The 21,696-nt window shown below is 51.1% G+C and overlaps 2 protein-coding genes across 2 annotated transcripts in view; one reads left to right on the forward strand and one right to left on the reverse strand.

Annotated features, from left to right (window-relative positions):
- Positions 1–758: 758 nt before the first annotated feature.
- IUM83_12877 (uncharacterized protein) lies at positions 759–4,425 on the forward strand (the record flags this gene model as incomplete). Its single annotated transcript, XM_067937522.1, has 5 exons — positions 759–847; positions 978–1,002; positions 1,108–1,425; positions 1,499–1,605; positions 4,245–4,425. 5 exons carry the CDS (start codon positions 759–761, stop codon positions 4,423–4,425), a joined length of 720 nt encoding a protein of 239 aa, XP_067788130.1.
- Positions 4,279–21,696, reverse strand: part of IUM83_12878 (GAF domain-containing protein) — a gene marked incomplete at both ends in the record, with an annotated part of 31,053 nt that continues 13,635 nt past the window's right edge. The window contains 2 exons of the mRNA XM_067937523.1: positions 4,279–4,427; positions 4,537–4,561. Of these exons, the coding sequence (XP_067788132.1) occupies positions 4,279–4,427; positions 4,537–4,561 (174 nt within the window). The remainder of the gene's footprint in view (positions 4,428–4,536; positions 4,562–21,696) is intronic.

Raw genomic sequence — 21,696 nt, forward strand, 5'->3', positions numbered from 1 at the left:
AAGCTGCTTAGCGCACTGAGATAGGCTATCAGCCATCACCCAACAAGCATTTCAACCTTCGTCCACCTCGGACCGAGGGCCTTGATCAGCGAATCGGTGGCCTCAGTTCAAGAACTCCCAATCCCCGCGAGACCGACAGCTGACTCAGCTCGCAGGAGACTCGAAATCGAGTCTGTGATGTCATTTTTATGGTCGCTCACCAGGATTTGTGCGTCCAATTTTGGTAGAATTGTGATACATGTACACAAATTTTGTGATGAACCATTTGACCCCTCGCAGGCAGACTTCTGGCAATGTACTAATTCAACTTCTGGGGGTCTGAATCTACCGCCACTTCAATCTGCTACTTTCTTCATCGAAGATTCTTCAGGCTTTCCGGTTGCCTTGATGAGTCTCGCGACGGAAGCATCGATTCTGACAGTCAAAACGGGTATATAAAATCCCAAATATGATGTCAGACTCGAATCGCGTGCGATAGTGACTCACTATCGCACGCGATTGCTACATGTAGTGAAGTCTGAGCAGTGTATTGTACATACGCGCTCATGTGCGCTCCATCCCCACCGTGGTTGACGTGCTTCACACGTGTCCAAAACACAATAGAAACGGGGGCCAAAATAATTTGGTCGGGACCTTTTGCTGGGACCTTTTCTCCGCCTTGCGTAACGGATAGACACAGGTCTGGCAAAAAAAGACCCCCGACGCCCAAGCTGAGACGCTTCATAACTGTCCCCTCCCTCGGATACTCGGATCGATCGATGGCGGCAAACTACCACGTCGCGTCCTGCTGCTTTCTGCGCTTGAGTTGCCGCAGCGAGCACGAGCTGTTCTCCCCCTCCTACGTCAGGTGCGGCTTCCCCCAGTTACGGGCTGGCGGCGAACGAATCGAGCAAGCCCCGCTGGATCTTCCGAAATCCTTCAACCAGTGTCTCATATATTGGTTCGCGATGATGGTATGTGTTTTTCTTATTGCGCAGGAGCAACAAGAAGCGCAGCTCTAAGGTTGGTACATTGGTTGGACCTAAATCTGATAATGGTGCTCCCAAAACGCCGGCAGCTACTGGCGCATTTTGGATCACATAGACTAATCGCTGAATGTGTCTATAGATACTGCGCTGCTTTCCTCATTGCTGTCCAGATCACGCGCCTCGAAGTTACTGTGGATGTTCGCTGCATGTGCTTGTCACTTTTGAGACCGTGGAGGATGCCACAACAGCGAGCCAGAATGAAGATCTCGTGGTGTGTGCGCGCTTCGAGTCCACGGCCACTGGAGCAGCTTCCCGTGCTGGTGATGTGGTGGGCGCAATGGAGAGAGATGACATCGTAGCGCTGCCCAGTAGTGCTTTGCTCCCGTCTGGAGACACCGAAAGTGACTGGGTTCGAGCTGAGAAGGCCGGCGACAGCTACCAGCAGAATTTTCCGCAGGTGAGCACTGTAAGACGCAGATAGAACTGTGTCATCATAACACTAACTGCTTGCCTTTATGCTGTGACTACAGAATACCATCCTCTATGTGCTGAACAACCACCGCAGCCCTCAATGGTATTATGGTTACGACAGCGGCTCCACTAAGACCCAGAGAGAGATGAAGCATGTGCTTGCTGTGTACGCTCTCGCGCTGCATCCACTTTCAGCTCGTCGGGGTACCCCACAGCCTATTGCACGCCTCGCAACTGTTGTCGCGCGCCATCCGTCGCCTTCGTTCACGATGGTTTCTTATCGACGTCAAAGCAACATCCGTCGCCGAGAGCGAGAGAGTGCAAGAGATTCCAGAGAGGCAGAAGGCTTTGGTGAGATCTCTGAAGTCTCTAGAGCTGGGTGCGCAGACGATGTGATGCCAAAGCAGTCTGCGTCACGTATATCGTCGACACTTGAGCAGCCCGACAGAACCGGGATCGCAATAGCTCAGGCTCTGATGAGCATGGATGTCGGGCGGGCTACTAGCCATTTACAAGTCGATGCAGAGTGCGACAGCGCAGCGGGGTCCCAGGCCGATTCCAGAACTTTTGAACAACTGGGGATCGATGACGAAAACCCCTTTTCGTCCGTCCCGCTGCTGGGCATGGGATCGCCACAGCGAACGCCACGATGCCAGTTTTGCCAAGACCCTCTGCTGCTCCCTCCGCATGCCCCAAATCACGACACATTGGAACGTCTACAGATGGTGCTGTTATTGCTGCTCTTCATGAGGCACGCTCCGCTTGGAGACTTCAGATTTCATTTCAACGAGATGGACTCGCGAATTCGACGTAATTGGCTATCTAGCCTTTCGCCGCTTGGGCGTAATCGCCCAAGCGGAGACGCCTTGGCCCGCAAGTTAATTGCACACGTCAGGTCATCGTTCTCAGTGGCGTGTTTCTTACCCGGGGAACACTTGGACACCGCCCCCTCCGTCAACGGTCATTTGCGCGAGAAAATAGTGCTACGATCGTGTGCCAACCTACTTCTCGACGCGTTCTCCTCCAGCCGTGTGCAGCAAATACTATCATCGATAGGAGGAATCCGGGTCGATGCAGGAGCAAGCCAGAACGTGCGCACAGTTTCCGAATCATGTGAGCTTTTTGGCCAGTTGGTCGCGGATCTTTTTGACGAGTTCACACATCTTTTGGCTGATCGCTGCAACTACCACAGCTCTCGATTCGGCGTGTACTCTCCTCGCGCCTTCGTTCATGGGTACGCCAACATCCCACATCTCGTGGACGATATGCTGTCACTGATATACCCTGATCTCAAGTACCAATCACTGCGTAGCGCAGCGTCCGCTTTGCTTCTCCGTAAAAATTATGCCTTAGAGACTGCAGCGCACGGACTGTTTCGAGCGTTCGTGCTTCAGCAGCACCAAGCGTGCAACGACCCCGACCATTACTTCAGTAGACGTACAACAGAGCACACACGCACCCAGTCAATTTTCAAGCAGGAAAAAGTTGAACGAACCTTGTCAAGTACTTTGGAGGATAGGTGGACCCGTCGATGGTTCTTAGAACCAGCATCAATCTCCATCACCCCTGCTGTCACGGAAGCAGACGGCATCTATTCGCTGTCCGGACCCTCTCTGCTGTCCGTGTTGGGGCTCGTTCAGATCTTTACCAGCGTAGACATGGCTCTCGAAAACCTGCAGCTTTCCATTGGATCATCGATGAGTTACACGGATCAAGATTCAGCCGTGTCTGGGACAGTGTTTGTTCTAGACGGGCAAATGAATCGCGTCAAAACTTTTCCAAATGGTATGGTGGTGGCAGCAGGAGCGGCGGTGTTCGGAGATTGCTGGGGCCTAAACGAATATCAAGGCCAGATATCCGACGACCGATCGTCGATTGAACTGCTTTTGACGGTCCTACCTTCCAGCGAGTCAAGCCACAGGGCTGATACTACCGGTAACTCGAACTTGGCGCAACGAGTGGTTATACATGCTACATTGGAGGAGGAGCAAGCCGGAGAGAACAGCTTTTCCGTACTTGTGAAAATAACTACCGCCCGGGGAGCATCCAGCAGGCGGGGTGATCGTGTCTGGTCATTAGCTCATGAGGCACGTGCAGTGTATGTGGGTATATCCAGTTGATGTTTATACGGAAATTGGAGCCGTCAATACGGGTTGTACTACTTCGATAGTCGGTACACTGCAGACTTAAGTGTGCCTGTGTAGTCACGTCCTCCAGCTCAGATGGTCGATTGCTCTCGGGTTTCAAGCTTTCTTCGCCAGGCTTCGAGGCGATTGAGTGCTACGTATGCAGCTGCTGCATACGTGCACAAATGTACACAATCTCGCAAGAGCGTAGTGTCTACGTCTTGTCGACCAGCTGAAGCAACCCAAAATGCTAGTTGCCGTCGACCAGCTGAAGATTTTCAGCAACCCAAAATGCTAGTTGCTGTCGACCAGCTGAAGATTTTTAGCAACCCAAAATGCTAGTTGCTGTCGACCAGCTGAAGATTTTCGACAACCCTAGATGTTAGAGCTGTGATCGGCAACACAATTTGTGTTTGGATACGTGCAGGAGTTGCCGTCCTATCGTTTCGTAAACAAACCTCACGTAGAAGCCGCGGCTTCCGCTTATATTAGTCGTCCCCGAGGCGGCATATTCAGACGTTGTGTTGGCAGTACATGCATGTGTACCCTAGAGTACACATACATGTTCCAATCTCAAAAAGATTGGTACCCAATCTGATTGGTCGATCACAATGACACGGTTCTGATTGGCTGAGAGGAGGGTAAGCTGAAGAACCACCCAGTTCATGTCGTGGTTCAGCATCATCATGTCGTCGAAGAGCACGAGCGACCGCTTAGAGACGGAGCAGGCCCTCTCCACGGCCTCCTCGGAGGCAGGAGAGCTCGGCGTCGCCCAGCAGAGCCTCATCCGCAGCGGCTGGCGTTCTGCTCGCCGTCATCTCGGCGACGACGCGCAGGCAGCTCATGATGTCGACTTGTAACTCTAATATGCGTTGTCGATTAATAGCAGTTCAGCAGTGTCGAAGCGGCGAAAACGAGTCTCTGTCCTCTATATGCATCTAAATCCACTCATCCAGAACCAAAATACTCACCGAGTTGTTGTTCCTCGGAAGTCTCCTGGGTTTTAACGAGATGAATAGTCAGAAACAGAACCACCCTGCGTATATTTTTGGATTTATCAGCTTGCACCTGACAAAAGCCGCACCAGTGCGACCACGAAATCCCATGTGATGGAATTACACAACAACATATCGTCAACAGCGTCGGCGGTCCCAAGAGAGGTCAGAAGTCCAATTGAAATGTACTGTATCTATTTGGTCCCGCTTGGCCGGGTTTTGCGCCAGCTCCTGCGCTACGGGCTGTCGCTTTCGTCATTTGCAGTCGTAGCCCCAGTCCCCACGCTGTCAGGATAACCGTCAACAGTCCACAAGGCACGCCAGCTTCAGCTTCGACGCCCCCCCCCCCCCCCCCCCACCACCACCACCACCACGTGCGCACATCCGAGTGGTCTTGTTCCGTTTCCTGTGTCTCGGCTGTGGAGACGATGCGCTCACACTGTTCCTCAATGAATACGCCGTTGGTGCCTAAAAACTCGCAGTTTCTCATAGATACTCCAACACGAACTAATCCCTTGTCGTGGACATCGAAAAACAGAAGCGCACAACGAGGAGGCGGCAAGGTATAGTACTGTTTTGTGTTTTAGTCCTTAGTGCATTATGTTGAAACCTCGCATGCGTGCCGTTCAATTCGATAGCTGCTGCGGTGCTTCCCGCACTGCTGCCCGGAGCATGTCACGAGATTCACATGCAGGTTCTCACTGCATCTCCTCGTGATTTTTCCGCTGATACCACTGCTTTACGGCAAAGCGGCGAGCTTCTAGCGTGCAGCCGATTTGACCCCGTGGCATCACGCAATAGATCAACCAGACATCTTCGTTGGAGGTGGGTGACAAGTTGGCTATCCCGTGTGCAGAGTTGCGTACAGGCCAACGCACTTGGTTTGTTGTTAGGCAGGACAGTTACGCCCACTTGGAAAAACTACCACAGGTACCGTTACGATATCCAGTTGGTGGACGGGAGCGTGACCTGATTGGATATGGTGGTGGTGGTAATAATTGTGAGTTAGAATACCATTCTGTTCGTCTTCAACAACAGTCTACGTGCTGCATGGTTCTACAACACCAACGGCGCAGGTGCTCTCGAGCACTAATTAACAGCGTATGTGCTTCAGACCGAGTCACACCTGTAACTTTCCGGCACCCATCTCCAAGGTTCAGGATTAAATCACGCCAAGGATTGCGTCGTCAAAGTGCACCCTTGCGTTGCGGGGTGAAGTTGTCGCTAACTGTACTGAATCTACAGAAAATCCACCAAGTACTGCTAAACACAGTCAAGCAGTTGACGCAGCACCAAGCTCTGCGCAAACGAAGGACCTTCGACTTTTGGTCTTCATACTCCGGACCCAGCTAACGTTATCGATGACTAAGTTCTCCATACGACGTATCATCGGACTGGTTCCAACCTGACAATCACGGTGCGGTGCGGCAAAGCGTCGCGTTACTATTACTCGATGCACTTACATCTCCAGCGATACGGCACTCGATATTCTCGGTCGGTGGTCTTGCAAATGGTGAAGATGCTGATCAGGCTGAATTTAAAAAAAATTCTGTACGCCATCACTTCTGCAGACGCAAACACTTCGCGGCTCAGTTTTTCGCCGTTATCCACGATACTACCAGTGTGAATCTTGAACCTGCTCGTGTGACTGTACATAGGCTGCTGTTGACATTCCGATTACAAGCGTTGCCCACGCAATTCTTGTGCGCGGAGATATCGATGCGACCTCACTTTTGAGCAGTGCAAGCACCCTCCAGAAGATACCGAGCTTTTCTCGAGCTGCACGTTTCGCGGAAGCGTTTTGGACCCCAGTGGTGGAACTGCACGCTCGCTATAAATCTGTTGCGTTCGTATAATTCATGGTCAGCTCACCAGGTGAGGCGGCTCATCGAGAGGACAAGAATGCTCCGGCATACGCACACTCGGACTAAAGAAAAGCACTTGTCAATGACCAATGCAGCACCGGACTGACAAAACGGCTGCCAGTAATGGATCTCATCATTACTGTCATCAGCTTCATTATATAGTCAACCCAAAGCAACACACACAAACCTGGACTATTTTGACAAAAAAAGCGTATTTTTTTCTATTTTCCGGACGAGATGTGCGACATAAACGCCAAGAGCTAACTTGCTGCTCACTCGCATTCCCTTGGTATCGGACTGATACCTCCACCCAGACCAGCCTAGCCAGCATGTTCAGCGGTGCCGCCTTATCTCCGCACACGGCCGCTCAATACTCGACGGCGACTCGTGCGCGCGTGGTCTCGTGCCGCTTCTTCTGTTTCCACTGCGGGGACGACACCAGCTCCCTCTTCCAGGAGCAGTACTCCAGGTAGGATAGGACGCTAAATCGTTGTGGTGGCTTCTTCAATGGTTACTCAGTATGAGATACGCAGCAGCCTGCAGCTGGATGAAGTCCAGGTAATAAGACGTCGACGAGGGACAACTTGACACTACACTTTTAGCTTGATTATAGTCATCGGCAGATATCGGTGGACCATTCTGGGAAACAAACTTTGTCTTGTCTGCCAGTTGCTGATTGTGTGTATACATGTCGCCTTGTGGGTGTTTTAGGTGCTCGAGTGCTTCCCTCATGGCTGCTCGGGGCATCATTCCAACTTCGGCTCTCCACTGCATCTTCTCGTGACCTTTTCGGGCGACGCGACTGCGCTCCGACAGAGTGACGAGCTGGTTGTGTGCTGCAGATTTGAGCCGATGGAGTTGAGCGCTTTCGACAGATCCAACAGGTCTCGATCTGACCTCGAAGCACTCGCTGTCGGCGACACGGTGGCGCTGCCTTTTACAGAGCTGTCGAGCGCGTTGCCGTCAGGCAGTTGGTTCCTCGGTGAGAAGGAGAGCCACGACAACCAAAGCGAGTTCCCCAAGGTTAGCCTAAGCTAGTCTAGGGTAGACGCTAACCTGCGCGCACTGCCTTCAGGAAGCTGCGTGGAGCCTCGAAACGTAGCATGGCTGACCAACTAATTATCTGGCATACTCATTTTGTGGTGCAGAACACGGTTGTCTACGTCTTCAACGACCACCGGCATCGACAGCCCAAATGGGTCTGTAACCATGTGAGTGATCCCGCCCGTGGATCACAGAAGATGGAATACCGATTGGTGGCGTACGTTTTGAGCCTCGGTCTCGGAGCTACGGTGATCAATTTGAAGGCGAGCGACTCATCTATCGTGCACCGGATGTCCTCGTGACTGTTGTGTATCGCCATCCATCCCCAACCTTTACAATTGCATCTCTCAACCCACCAAAACCAGAAGATGTCTGTGATTTGTTCGAGACACAGCGCGGTGGTGTATACGACGACGAGAAAGCTAGCGAAGTGGGTTCACCAAGCCAACAACAATCTAACTGCCCGTCGGAGAAGGTCGGCACATCGTTCACGCGCTTTCAGCACGCACGGGGCGAGCCTGAACCTCCACCGTTCCCTGCAGCACAAGCTACCGTACAAGGGAATCCCGGCGGTTTTGCATGGCTGCTCAATCGCCATGTTTCGGAGATCTCCTTCAGTGACAAGATGGTGCACTTGGCAATTCCTCTGTTATTCCTGGAGTTCACACCGTTCAGTGCCGTTGGGTGTGTCGTGGGTCATCGGAGCAATCACACGCCCCCAATGTGTGATGCTACCTTTGCAACTTCATCTCGTTTGGCATTATGGACAACCGTTCAACAGCTAGCGGGTACTACAGCTCGGACGTTTGGCTCGTCCACACAGTGGTTTTGGCCTGAAGATTACAACGTGGTGCGGAGAACTATCCTACTGCTCGCAGACGTGCTGACGTCTCCGTCGACTCGACAATTGATAAGCTCAACGTTCACTACCACCGCCGCAACTGAGCTCACTACCGGTGTCACCGGACTTCACACCAACGGCATTGTGATACCCACCAAACTACAATTCCAAGAGCGCTTCTACGAGTTTGTGGAGAATCTGTACCACCTCGTTGATGCACTATCACACGCACTAGACCACGAAAGTCCGTCCCTGAGTATTTCCGACCTGGCGAGCAAATTACTAACTGTGATCTTCGAGCACGCCTCACTTCGACCGCTGCGAGAACTGGTCTTGGAGATGCTCCTGAATCGATCGACGGTGCCGGTGACTCGCGCGATCCAGACCTTCACAGCTCAACTCCGTGAGGTGTATGTAACACACTGGAAAAGTCTGGCGGACGAGCGATGCAGCGGAATCCGCTCGCAGTCCTTGAACGAGAGAACACACCACGAGGACTTACACATGCATCGGTGGAATGGCCGATGGACTATGGATAAGGACGCAACACGTGTGGCTCCTTATAGTGATGCAGCAAGTGGTGGAGTGCTGATGTGGTTATTGTGCATTCAACAACTCTCAACCATTGATGTTCACGTGTCGAATGAAGAACCCAACCCTGATCACTGTGGATCGACCTCCACCCTTTCGATTGCCATATCGCCACTTGAATTGACCGATATGTCGACAACGACGCTGCCAGCTGGGATGCGTCTCGTGCTTGACGGTTGTTTCCGAGTGTTTCGCATGCTCCCCGGAGGTATTTCATCGTTGGCGGCTAGCCTCGGTAGTCGGTGGGACATTGGAGACTACATTGGTTCATTTGGGTCGGATGAAGGAGATGAAGTCGAGCTGCAGTTTTACGCGCTTGATCATGGACCCGAGAGAGGGAGTTCAGGTCCGTTCGGAGGCGATGGAAACGTGAATCCATCGAAGAGCTTGAACGTGTACAAGCTCGACTTGAGGCTTTCAGTATCCAGTGAACGATTACCCAGTAATCTAGGACCGCCAACCCAGACCTTCATCGACGTCCAAGGCCATATATCGGTCGCGACGCTTTCCACAGACAGATGTGAACTTGTGGCTCTGTCCACAACTGATCGAGGGGCGAAGATGGCGGCGCTCTACTGGGTCCCAATCATGTCGCTCCATAGTCGCTACGAAGCTGCTGAGATCGAGTACATGGTGAGTCTATAACAACGAGTACGTCGTGAATGTCTACAAAAGAACTGCAGTTTGTATATCGGCATTTGTTAAAACAAAATAATGCCTTACGCGCATTTGCTTCATTGCTCCGTCACAGCTCAAGGTTTGAAATTTGAATTAAGAGTGCACCTTCTCTCCAACTAGTCACGCCGTGCAACCGCCAAGTGGACAAGACGAGTGTACGCAGCCGTGGTTCGTGATACTCGTCGTACCGCAATTGATTCTATGAAACTTAGCAAGGATCGTGATAGACAAGAGCGTCCTCTGTGCCAAGAGCAGATGTGTTGGTGCATCAATGCACCACCGCTCTGGCTTGCTGACAGATTTACGATGAGGGCGTATTGTTGAAGAGGAAACAAAAAATTTCGTCGGCTCAACAATAAATTCGTTAACACTTTTGTATACGTAAACTCGTGCTGGTACTTTTAAGTCAAATGATTTAACACCATTGAGAAGTCAAAATGTTTTGACATCACCAAGGACAGAGTTCGTGCTGGTATTTGTCGAGTTAGGTGCGCTTTTCACTGTCCAAAGTGGTGCTTATAGCTGTTTTCCTTTCTTCAGTTTCTCGTTGTGGTGACATTCAACTGGAGAATCTCTAGTAACTATGTCCCGGACAGATTCGACAATTGACACATCAACAGTCGGTTGACAAGACTGTTTGTCGGAACATGTTTTGCTCAAAGGTCGACAATTGACACAGCAACAGTCGGTTGATGTGTGAAAGTAGTGTGTACATGTAGACACTTCAGATGTAACAGCCGAACGACTCGTGAGCTTCTTCAAAGCGAACGTTTGTAAGCAATTTGAGCTGCTGGTCCGTGAGACTTCGAGGAATTTGCTTCGATGCTCCCTGGGGTGGAAACTGCTGATCTTCCCGTCCGACCGCGATGTCCATGACGACTGGCGCCATCTTCATGAGATTCTTCTCATTTTATGGCGCATCCACACAGCCATTGTGTTACACGCGCTATAACATCTCCAGAACGATATCTATTTCCACGGGGTGCGTGCGATCAGCCCAACATTCCCCGTTTGAGCTGCTCGTTTCGGCAACACTACCAGCACCTCTATCGCCGATCAACCGAGTTCAATCTATATAGTGACGAGATCAGGACAGTTTGGCGCGGCCTGGCGTTCCCTCATGACGACGTTCAACTCGCAGTTACGCGTGTATGATACCTCAGCCTTAGGTTTGATTTAGTTTCGCTTAGCCAGCACTACGGCAATTCTACCTCCCAGTTAATCAACGTCATTATTCTTCTTCGTCGAGGAATTTGCAACAGATCCCGTCGGGTTTGGCAAACGCTGCAAAAGATGGTAATTTTGAACAGGTGCAGAGGTGCCACAGAGGTATCGCTCTCGGCTTGGTACTTGACATATTTTCGCTTCGGCAGGGCAATGCTCGGTTGGAAGCTGGGAAGCAAAGAAAATTGGCAGATGAGTGTAAGAACGAGGAATCAAAAGGTTTGAATAGAAATTGAAGCATATATTAGTTCATTTTTCTGTTGGCAGATGGTACTATTAGTGCGCGTGTGCTTAGTTCAGGGTCCCGCAAAAAAAAAAAAAACTGCAAATAGCCACGCTATTTCAACCTAAAAGAAGCCGCATTGTGCGATATCGATGAATAAGGGCGGCGCCGCAAGCTCTTCGTGAAAGCGGTTGGCGATTGCGGCAGATCCTTGTAGTGTAAGCATACATTTTTATCGCGTCTTCCCATTTTAGGTGAAGGTGATGTCCAATCCAAATTGAATTATTCGGTGCAAATATGCCTTTGTACTTTGTACTTTTGATCTGCTGTTGTTGTACCTGCTTCACAAGCGGCGAGGGATTAGATTTTACGATTTGGTCCAGCTTTTGCTAGCTCCACTTGGACGAAGTTGCATTTAAAGTCAATCGAGTAAAGCGACATGTAGATTCCCACTGGACCGAGGTTCAGCAGCAACATTTTACTCCAACCAACGTCCAAGATAATTATTTCGGCGCGCTCATTCGAGCTACAGTCTATTATTTCAGCTTCCGAGCCTTCACAAGTCGCCGTGGAATTAAGGGCCGCGATAGTGAGCGGAAGATCAGGGTCCCAAGCGTTATCCTCAAACTCAACAAGTCAACTGGATGTGACAGTACTCGCTGTTTCCGAAGTTTTCGCGACACCGACGACAAACAACCATGCAAGTCGCTGAACGTCTCGACACTCTGTTTCGACCAACATAAACCGCATGCAGATCTGGCAGCGCTCCGATCGCCATGTTGGTGCGTCTAGCGCCTTCGTGCGGAGGCGTTTCATGTACACCACGCGCACTGCGATGATTTTTAGTCTTGAACACTGTGTGTACTCCAGATTGGACAGCCTGCTCATCTTAACTCGCGGGCTGAACTGAGCATCATCCATCATCTCTGGCTGCCGATGGACACTCCTCGCCGCGGCTATCAGATGCTTACGCACGCCGTGCTGGCCGTTTTGCCAGCATTCAGCTCTCTTGGTGAAATGGAGCTAAAGACGACGGTGAATCCCGTGGGGTCGTCGATGTCGATCGATGAGGCTACAAAGTTCGCAGTACGAACCCTTGAACTCGAATGGCTTCGCCTGATCCACGACACGAGATCGAAAATATTCGAGAAAGCACCACAGCTCGTCCAATGCGAAGCGACGAGATCGAGAGAAGCAAGCAGTTCGAACAGCCACGTGCTCATCAACACGGACGAAAGTCTCCGCTGGCCCCGTCCTCTTCCTTTTCCTCCTCAGGCATCGACATCGGCGTTAGCATAGCAGTTTTAGTCCAGCGCGTGATGGCTGCCAGCCATTATTGGCTGGTCGTGACGAACGACAGTTTTAGTCCGCCCCAAATTTATGTGAGGCTTTTTTTCCTCAGATCAGATGTGTTCTATTTTTCGGACTATTTCTCGTTGGTGAGATGTTTCGGCGCAAGAGCTCACTTGCTGTGGTGCTCATTTGCCTGCTCCCTCGGTATTAGACCGATAGCTCCACCCAGACCAGCCTAGCCAGCATGTTCAGCGGTGCCGCCTTATCTCCGCACACGGCCGCTCAATACTCGACGGCGACTCGTGCGCGCGTGGTCTCGTGCCGCTTCTTCTGTTTCCACTGCGGGGACGACACCAGCTCCCCCTTCCAGGAGCAGTACTCCAGGTAGGATAGGACGCTAAATCGTTGTGGCGGCTTCTTCAATGATTACTCAGTATGAGATACGCAGCAGCCTGCAGCTGGATGAAGTCCAGGTAATAAGACGTCGACAAGGGACAACTTAACACTACACTTTTAGCTTGATTATAGTCATCGGCAGATATCGGTGGACCATTCTGGGAAACAAACTTTGTCTTGTCTGCCAGTTGCTGATTGTGTGTATACATGTCGCCTTGTGGGTGTTTTAGGCGCTCGAGTGCTTCCCTCATGGCTGCTCGGGACATCATTCCGACTTCGGCTCTCCACTTCATCTTCTCGTGACCTTTTCGGGCGACGCGACTGCGCTCCGACAGAGTGACGAGCTGGTTGTGTGCTGCAGATTTGAGCCGATGGAGTTGAGCGCTTTCGACAGATCCAACAGGTCTCGATCTGACCTCGAAGCACTCGCTGTCGGCGACACGGTGGCGCTGCCTTTTACAGAGCTGTCGAGCGCGTTGCCGTCAGGCAGTTGGTTCCTCGGTGAGAAGGAGAGCCACGACAACCAAAGCGAGTTCCCCAAGGTTAGCCTAAGCTAGTCTAGGGTAGACGCTAACCTGCGCGCACTGCCTTCAGGAAGCTGCGTGGAGCCTCGAAACGTAGCATGGCTGACCAACTAATTATCTGGCATACTCATTTTGTGGCACAGAACACGGTTGTCTACGTCTTCAACGACCACCGGCATCGACAGCCCAAATGGGTCTGTAACCATGTGAGTGATCCCGCCCGTGGATCACAGAAGATGGAATACCGATTGGTGGCGTACGTTTTTGAGCCTCGGTCTCGGAGCTACGGTGATCAATTTGAAGGCGAGCGACTCATCTATCGTGCACCGGATGTCCTCGTGACTGTTGTGTATCGCCATCCATCCCCAACCTTTACAATTGCATCTCTCAACCCACCAAAACCAGAAGATGTCTGTGATTTGTTCGAGACACAGCGCGGTGGTGTATACGACGACGAGAAAGCTAGCGAAGTGGGTTCACCAAGCCAACAACAATCTAACTGCCCGTCGGAGAAGGTCGGCACATCGTTCACGCGCTTTCAGCACGCACGGGGCGAGCCTGAACCTCCACCGTTCCCTGCAGCACAAGCTACCGTACAAGGGAATCCCGGCGGTTTTGCATGGCTGCTCAATCGCCATGTTTCGGAGATCTCCTTCAGTGACAAGATGGTGCACTTGGCAATTCCTCTGTTATTCCTGGAGTTCACACCGTTCAGTGCCGTTGGGTGTGTCGTGGGTCATCGGAGCAATCACACGCCTCCAATGTGTGATGCTACCTTTGCAACTTCATCTCGTTTGGCATTATGGACAACCGTTCAACAGCTAGCGGGTGCTACAGCTCGGACGTTTGGCTCGTCCACACAGTGGTTTTGGCCTGAAGATTACAACGTGGTGCGGAGAACTATCCTACTGCTCGCAGACGTGCTGACGTCTCCGTCGACTCGACAATTGATAAGCTCAACGTTCACTACCACCGCCGCAACTGAGCTCACTACCGGTGTCACCGGACTTCACACCAACGGCATTGTGATACCCACCAAACTACAATTCCAAGAGCGCTTCTACGAGTTTGTGGAGAATCTGTACCACCTCGTTGATGCACTATCACACGCACTAGACCACGAAAGTCCGTCCCTGAGTATTTCCGACCTGGCGAGCAAATTACTAACTGTGATCTTCGAGCACGCCCCACTTCGACCGCTGCGAGAACTGGTCTTGGAGATGCTCCTGAATCGATCGACGGTGCCGGTGACTCGCGCGATCCAGACCTTCACAGCTCAACTCCGTGAGGTGTATGTAACACACTGGAAAAGTCTGGCGGACGAGCGATGCAGCGGAATCCGCTCACAGTCCTTGAACGAGAGAACACACCACGAGGGCTCGCACGTGCACCGATGGAATGGTCGATGGACTATGGATAAGGACGCAACACGTGTGGTTCCTTATAGTGATGCAGCAAGTGGTGGAGTGTTGATGTGGTTATTGTGCATTCAACAACTCTCAACCATTGATGTTCACGTGTCGAATGAAGAACCCAACCCTGATCACTGTGGATCGACCTCCACCCTTTCGATTGCCATATCGCCACTTGAATTGACCGATATGTCGACAACGACGCTGCCAGCTGGGATGCGTCTCGTGCTTGACGGTTGTTTCCGAGTGTTTCGCATGCTCCCCGGAGGTATTTCATCGTTGGCGGCTAGCCTCGGTAGTCGGTGGGACATTGGAGACTACATTGGTTCATTTGGGTCGGATGAAGGAGATGAAGTCGAGCTGCAGTTTTACGCGCTTGATCATGGACCCGAGAGAGGGAGTTCAGGTCCGTTCGGAGGCGATGGAAACGTGAATCCATCGAAGAGCTTGAACGTGTACAAGCTCGACTTGAGGCTTTCAGTATCCAGTGAACGATTACCCAGTAATCTAGGACCGCCAACCCAGACCTTCATCGACGTCCAAGGCCATATATCGGTCGCGACGCTTTCCACAGACAGATGTGAACTTGTGGCTCTGTCCACAACTGATCGAGGGGCGAAGATGGCGGCGCTCTACTGGGTCCCAATCATGTCGCTCCATAGTCGCTACGAAGCTGCTGAGATCGAGTACATGGTGAGTCTATAACAACGAGTACGTCGTGAATGTCTACAAAAGAACTGCAGTTTGTATATCGGTATTTGTTAAAACAAAATAATGCCTTACGCGCATTTGCTTCATTGCTCCGTCACAGCTCAAGGTTTGAAATTTGAATTAAGAGTGCACCTTCTCTCCAACTAGTCACGCCGTGCAACCGCCAAGTGGACAAGACGAGTGTACGCAGCCGTGGTTCGTGATACTCGTCGTACCGCAATTGATTCTATGAAACTTAGCAAGGATCGTGATAGACAAGAGCGTCCTCTGTGCCAAGAGCAGATGTGTTGGTGCATCAATGCACCACCGCTCTGAGTTGCTGACAGATTTACGATGAGGGCGTATTGTTGAAGAGGAAACAAAAAATTTCGTCGGCTCAACAATAAATTCGTTAACACTTTTGTATACGTAAACTCGTGCTGGTACTTTTAAGTCAAATGATTTAACACCATTGAGAAGTCAAAATGTTTTGACATCACCAAGGACAGAGTTCGTGCTGGTATTTGTCGAGTTAGGTGCGCTTTTCACTGTCCAAAGTGGTGTTTATAGCTGTTTTCTTTTCTTCAGTTTCTCGTTGTGGTGACATTCAACTGGAGAATCTCTAGTAACTATGTCCCGGACAGATTCGACAATTGACACATCAACAGTCGGTTGACAAGACTGTTTGTCGGAACATGTTTTGCTCAAAGGTCGACAATTGATACAGCAACAGTCGGTTGATGTGTGAAAGTAGTGTGTACATGTAGACACTTCAGATGTAACAGCCGAACGACTCGTGAGCTTCTTCAAAGCGAACATTTGTAAGCAATTTGAGCTGCTGGTCCGTGAGACTTCGAGGAATTTGCTTCGATGCTCCCTGGGGTGGAAACTGCTGATCTTCCCGTCCGACCGCGATGTCCATGACGACTGGCGCCATCTTCATGAGATTCTTCTCATTTTATGGCGCATCCACACAGCCATTGTGTTACACGCGCTATAACATCTCCAGAACGATATCTATTTCCACGGGGTGCGTGCGATCAGCCCAACATTCCCCGTTTGAGCTGCTCGTTTCGGCAACACTACCAGCACCTCTATCGCCGATCAACCGAGTTCAATCTTGATAGTGACGAGATCAGGACAGTTTGCGCGGCCTGGCGTTCCCTCATGACGACGTTCAACTCGCAGTTACGCGTGTATGATACCTCAGCCTTAGGTTTGATTTAGTTTCGCTTAGCCAGCACTACGGCAATTCTACCTCCCAGTTAATCAACGTCATTATTCTTCTTCGTCGAGGAATTTGCAGCAGATCCCGTCGGGTTTGGCAAACGCTGCAAAAGATGGTAATTTTGAACAGGTGCAGAGGTGCCACAGAGGTATCGCTCTCGGCTTGGTACTTGACATATTTTCGCTTCGGCAGGGCAATGCTCGGTTGGAAGCTGGGAAGCAAAGAAAATTGGCAGATGAGTGTAAGAACGAGGAATCAAAAGGTTTGAATAGAAATTGAAGCATATATTAGTTCATTTTTCTGTTGGCAGATGGTACTATTAGTGCGCGTGTGCTTAGTTCAGGGTCCCGCAAAAAAAAACTGCAAATAGCCACGCTATTTCAACCTAAAAGAAGCCGCATTGTGCGATATCGATGAATGAGGGCGGCGCCGCGAGCTCTTCGTGAAAGCGGTTGGCGATTGCGGAAGATCCTTGTAGTGTAAGCATACATTTTTATCGCGTCTTCCCATTTTAGGTGAAGGTGATGTCCAATCCAAATTGAATTATTCGGTGCAAATATGCCTTTGTACTTTGTACTTTTGATCTGCTGTTGTTGTACCTGCTTCACAAGCGGCGAGGGATTAGATTTTACGATTTGGTCCAGCTTTTGCTAGCTCCACTTGGACGAAGTTGCATTTAAAGTCAATCGAGTAAAGCGACATGTAGATTCCCACTGGACCGAGGTTCAGCAGCAACATTTTACTCCAACCAACGTCCAAGATAATTATTTCGGCGCGATCATTCGAGCTACAGTCTATTTTTTTCAGCTCCTCAGCCTTTAAAAGTCGCCGTGGAATTAAGGGCCGCGATAGTGAGCGGAAGATCCGGGTCCGGAGCGTTATCCTCAAACTCATCAAGTCAACTGGATGTGACAGTACTCGCTGTTTCCGAAGTTTTCGCGACACCGACGACAAACAACCATGCAAGTCGCTGAACGTCTCGACACTTTGTTTCGACCAACATAAACCGCATGCACATCTGGCAGCGCTCCGATCGCCGTGTTGGTGCGTCTAGCGCCTTCGTGCGGAGGCGTTTCGTGCATACCGCGCGCACTGCGATGATTTTTAGTCTCAAACACTGTGTGTACTCCACATTGGACAGCCTGCTCATCTTAACTCGCGGGTTGAACTGAGCATCATCCATCATCTCTGGCTGCCGATGGACACTCCTCGCCGCGGCTATCAGATGCTTACGCACGCCGTGCTGGCCGTTTTGCCAGCATTCAGCTCTCTTGGTGAAATGGAGCTAAAGACGACGGTGAATCCCGTGGGGTCGTCGATGTCGATCGATGAGGCTACAAAGTTCGCAGTACGAACCCTTGAACTGGAATGGCTTCGCCTGATCCACGACACGAGATCGAAAATATTCGAGAAAGCACCACAGCTCGTCCAATGCGAAGCGACGAGATCGAGAGAAGCAAGCAGTTCGAACAGCCACGTGCTCATCAACACGGACGAAAGTCTCCGCTGGCCCCGTCCTCTTCCTTTTCCTCCTCAGGCATCGACATCGGCGTTAGCATAGCAGTTTTAGTCCAGCGCGTGATGGCTGCCAGCCATTATTGGCTGGTCGTGACGAACGACAGTTTTAGTCCGCCCCAAATTTATGTGAGGCTTTTTTTTCACAGATCAGATGTGTTCTATTTTTCGGACTATTTCTCGTTGGTGAGATGTTTCGGCGCAAGAGCTCACTTGCTGTGGTGCTCATTTGCCTGCTCCCTCGGTATTAGACCGATAGCTCCACCCAGACCAGCCTAGCCAGCATGTTCAGCGGTGCCGCCTTATCTCCGCACACGGCCGCTCAATACTCGACGGCGACTCGTGCGCGCGTGGTCTCGTGCCGCTTCTTCTGTTTCCACTGCGGGGACGACACCAGCTCCCTCTTCCAGGAGCAGTACTCCAGGTAGGATAGGACGCTAAATCGTTGTGGCGGCTTCTTCAATGATTACTCAGTATGAGATACGCAGCAGCCTGCAGCTGGATGAAGTCCAGGTAATAAGACGTCGACAAGGGACAACTTAACACTACACTTTTAGCTTGATTATAGTCATCGGCAGATATCGGTGGACCATTCTGGGAAACAAACTTTGTCTTGTCTGCCAGTTGCTGATTGTGTGTATACATGTCGCCTTGTGGGTGTTTTAGGCGCTCGAGTGCTTCCCTCATGGCTGCTCGGGACATCATTCCGACTTCGGCTCTCCACTTCATCTTCTCGTGACCTTTTCGGGCGACGCGACTGCGCTCCGACAGAGTGACGAGCTGGTTGTGTGCTGCAGATTTGAGCCGATGGAGTTGAGCGCTTTCGACAGATCCAACAGGTCTCGATCTGACCTCGAAGCACTCGCTGTCGGCGACACGGTGGCGCTGCCTTTTACAGAGCTGTCGAGCGCGTTGCCGTCAGGCAGTTGGTTCCTCGGTGAGAAGGAGAGCCACGACAACCAAAGCGAGTTCCCCAAGGTTAGCCTAAGCTAGTCTAGGGTAGACGCTAACCTGCGCGCACTGCCTTCAGGAAGCTGCGTGGAGCCTCGAAACGTAGCATGGCTGACCAACTAATTATCTGGCATACTCATTTTGTGGCACAGAACACGGTTGTCTACGTCTTCAACGACCACCGGCATCGACAGCCCAAATGGGTCTGTAACCATGTGAGTGATCCCGCCCGTGGATCACAGAAGATGAAATACCGATTGGTGGCGTACGTTTTTGAGCCTCGGTCTCGGAGCTACGGTGATCAATTTGAAGGCGAGCGACTCATCTATCGTGCACCGGACGTCCTCGTGCCTGTTGTGTATCGTCATCCATCCCCAACCTTTACAATTGCATCTCTCAACCCACCAAAACCAGAAGATGTCTGTGATTTGTTCGAGACACAGCGCGGTGGTGTATACGACGACGAGAAAGCTAGCGAAGTGGGTTTACCATGCCAACAACAATCTAACTGCCCGTCGGAGAAGGTCGGCACATCGTTCACGCGCTTTCAGCACGCACGGGGCGAGCCTGAACCTCCACCGTTCCCTGCAGCACAAGCTACCGTACAAGGGAATCCCGGCGGTTTTGCATGGCTGCTCAATCGCCATGTTTCGGAGATCTCCTTCAGTGACAAGATGGTGCACTTGGCAATTCCTCTGTTATTCCTGGAGTTCACACCGTTCAGTGCCGTTGGGTGTGTCGTGGGTCATCGGAGCAATCACACGCCCCCAATGTGTGATGCTACCTTTGCAACTTCATCTCGTTTGGCATTATGGACAACCATTCAACAGCTAGCGGGTACTACAGCTCGGACGTTTGGCTCGTCCACACAGTGGTTTTGGCCTGAAGATTACAACGTGGTGCGGAGAACTATCCTACTGCTCGCAGACGTGCTGACGTCTCCGTCGACTCGACAATTGATAAGCTCAACGTTCACTACCACCGCCGCAACTGAGCTCACTACCGGTGTCACCGGACTTCACACCAACGGCATTGTGATACCCACCAAACTACAATTCCAAGAGCGCTTCTACGAGTTTGTGGAGAATCTGTACCACCTCGTTGATGCACTATCACACGCACTAGACCACGAAAGTCCGTCCCTGAGTATTTCCGACCTGGCGAGCAAATTACTAACTGTGATCTTCGAGCACGCCCCACTTCGACCGCTGCGAGAACTGGTCTTGGAGATGCTCCTGAATCGATCGACGGTGCCGGTGACTCGCGCGATCCAGACCTTCACAGCTCAACTCCGTGAGGTGTATGTAACACACTGGAAAAGTCTGGCGGACGAGCGATGCAGCGGAATCCGCTCACAGTCCTTGAACGAGAGAACACACCACGAGGGCTCGCACGTGCACCGATGGAATGGTCGATGGACTATGGATAAGGACGCAACACGTGTGGTTCCTTATAGTGATGCAGCAAGTGGTGGAGTGTTGATGTGGCTATTGTGCATTCAACAACTCTCAACCATTGATGTTCACGTGTCGAATGAAGAACCCAACCCTGATCACTGTGGATCGACCTCCACCCTTTCGATTGCCATATCGCCACTTGAATTGACCGATATGTCGACAACGACGCTGCCAGCTGGGATGCGTCTCGTGCTTGACGGTTGTTTCCGAGTGTTTCGCATGCTCCCCGGAGGTATTTCATCGTTGGCGGCTAGCCTCGGTAGTCGGTGGGACATTGGAGACTACATTGGTTCATTTGGGTCGGATGAAGGAGATGAAGTCGAGCTGCAGTTTTACGCGCTTGATCATGGACCCGAGAGAGGGAGTTCAGGTCCGTTCGGAGGCGATGGAAACGTGAATCCATCGAAGAGCTTGAACGTGTACAAGCTCGACTTGAGGCTTTCAGTATCCAGTGAACGATTACCCAGTAATCTAGGACCGCCAACCCAGACCTTCATCGACGTCCAAGGCCATATATCGGTCGCGACGCTTTCCACAGACAGATGTGAACTTGTGGCTCTGTCCACAACTGATCGAGGGGCGAAGATGGCGGCGCTCTACTGGGTCCCAATCATGTCGCTCCATAGTCGCTACGAAGCTGCTGAGATCGAGTACATGGTGAGTCTATAACAACGAGTACGTCGTGAATGTCTACAAAAGAACTGCAGTTTGTATATCGGCATTTGTTAAAACAAAATAATGCCTTACGCGCATTTGCTTCATTGCTCCGTCACAGCTCAAGGTTTGAAATTTGAATTAAGAGTGCACCTTCTCTCCAACTAGTCACGCCGTGCAACCGCCAAGTGGACAAGACGAGTGTACGCAGCCGTGGTTCGTGATACTCGTCGTACCGCAATTGATTCTATGAAACTTAGCAAGGATCGTGATAGACAAGAGCGTCCTCTGTGCCAAGAGCAGATGTGTTGGTGCATCAATGCACCACCGCTCTGGCTTGCTGACAGATTTACGATGAGGGCGTATTGTTGAAGAGGAAACAAAAAATTTCGTCGGCTCAACAATAAATTCGTTAACACTTTTGTATACGTAAACTCGTGCTGGTACTTTTAAGTCAAATGATTTAACACCATTGAGAAGTCAAAATGTTTTGACATCACCAAGGACAGAGTTCGTGCTGGTATTTGTCGAGTTAGGTGCGCTTTTCACT

Source organism: Phytophthora cinnamomi (assembly GCF_018691715.1).
Source record: "Phytophthora cinnamomi strain GKB4 chromosome Unknown Contig55, whole genome shotgun sequence".
NCBI lineage: Eukaryota > Oomycota > Peronosporomycetes > Peronosporales > Peronosporaceae > Phytophthora > Phytophthora cinnamomi.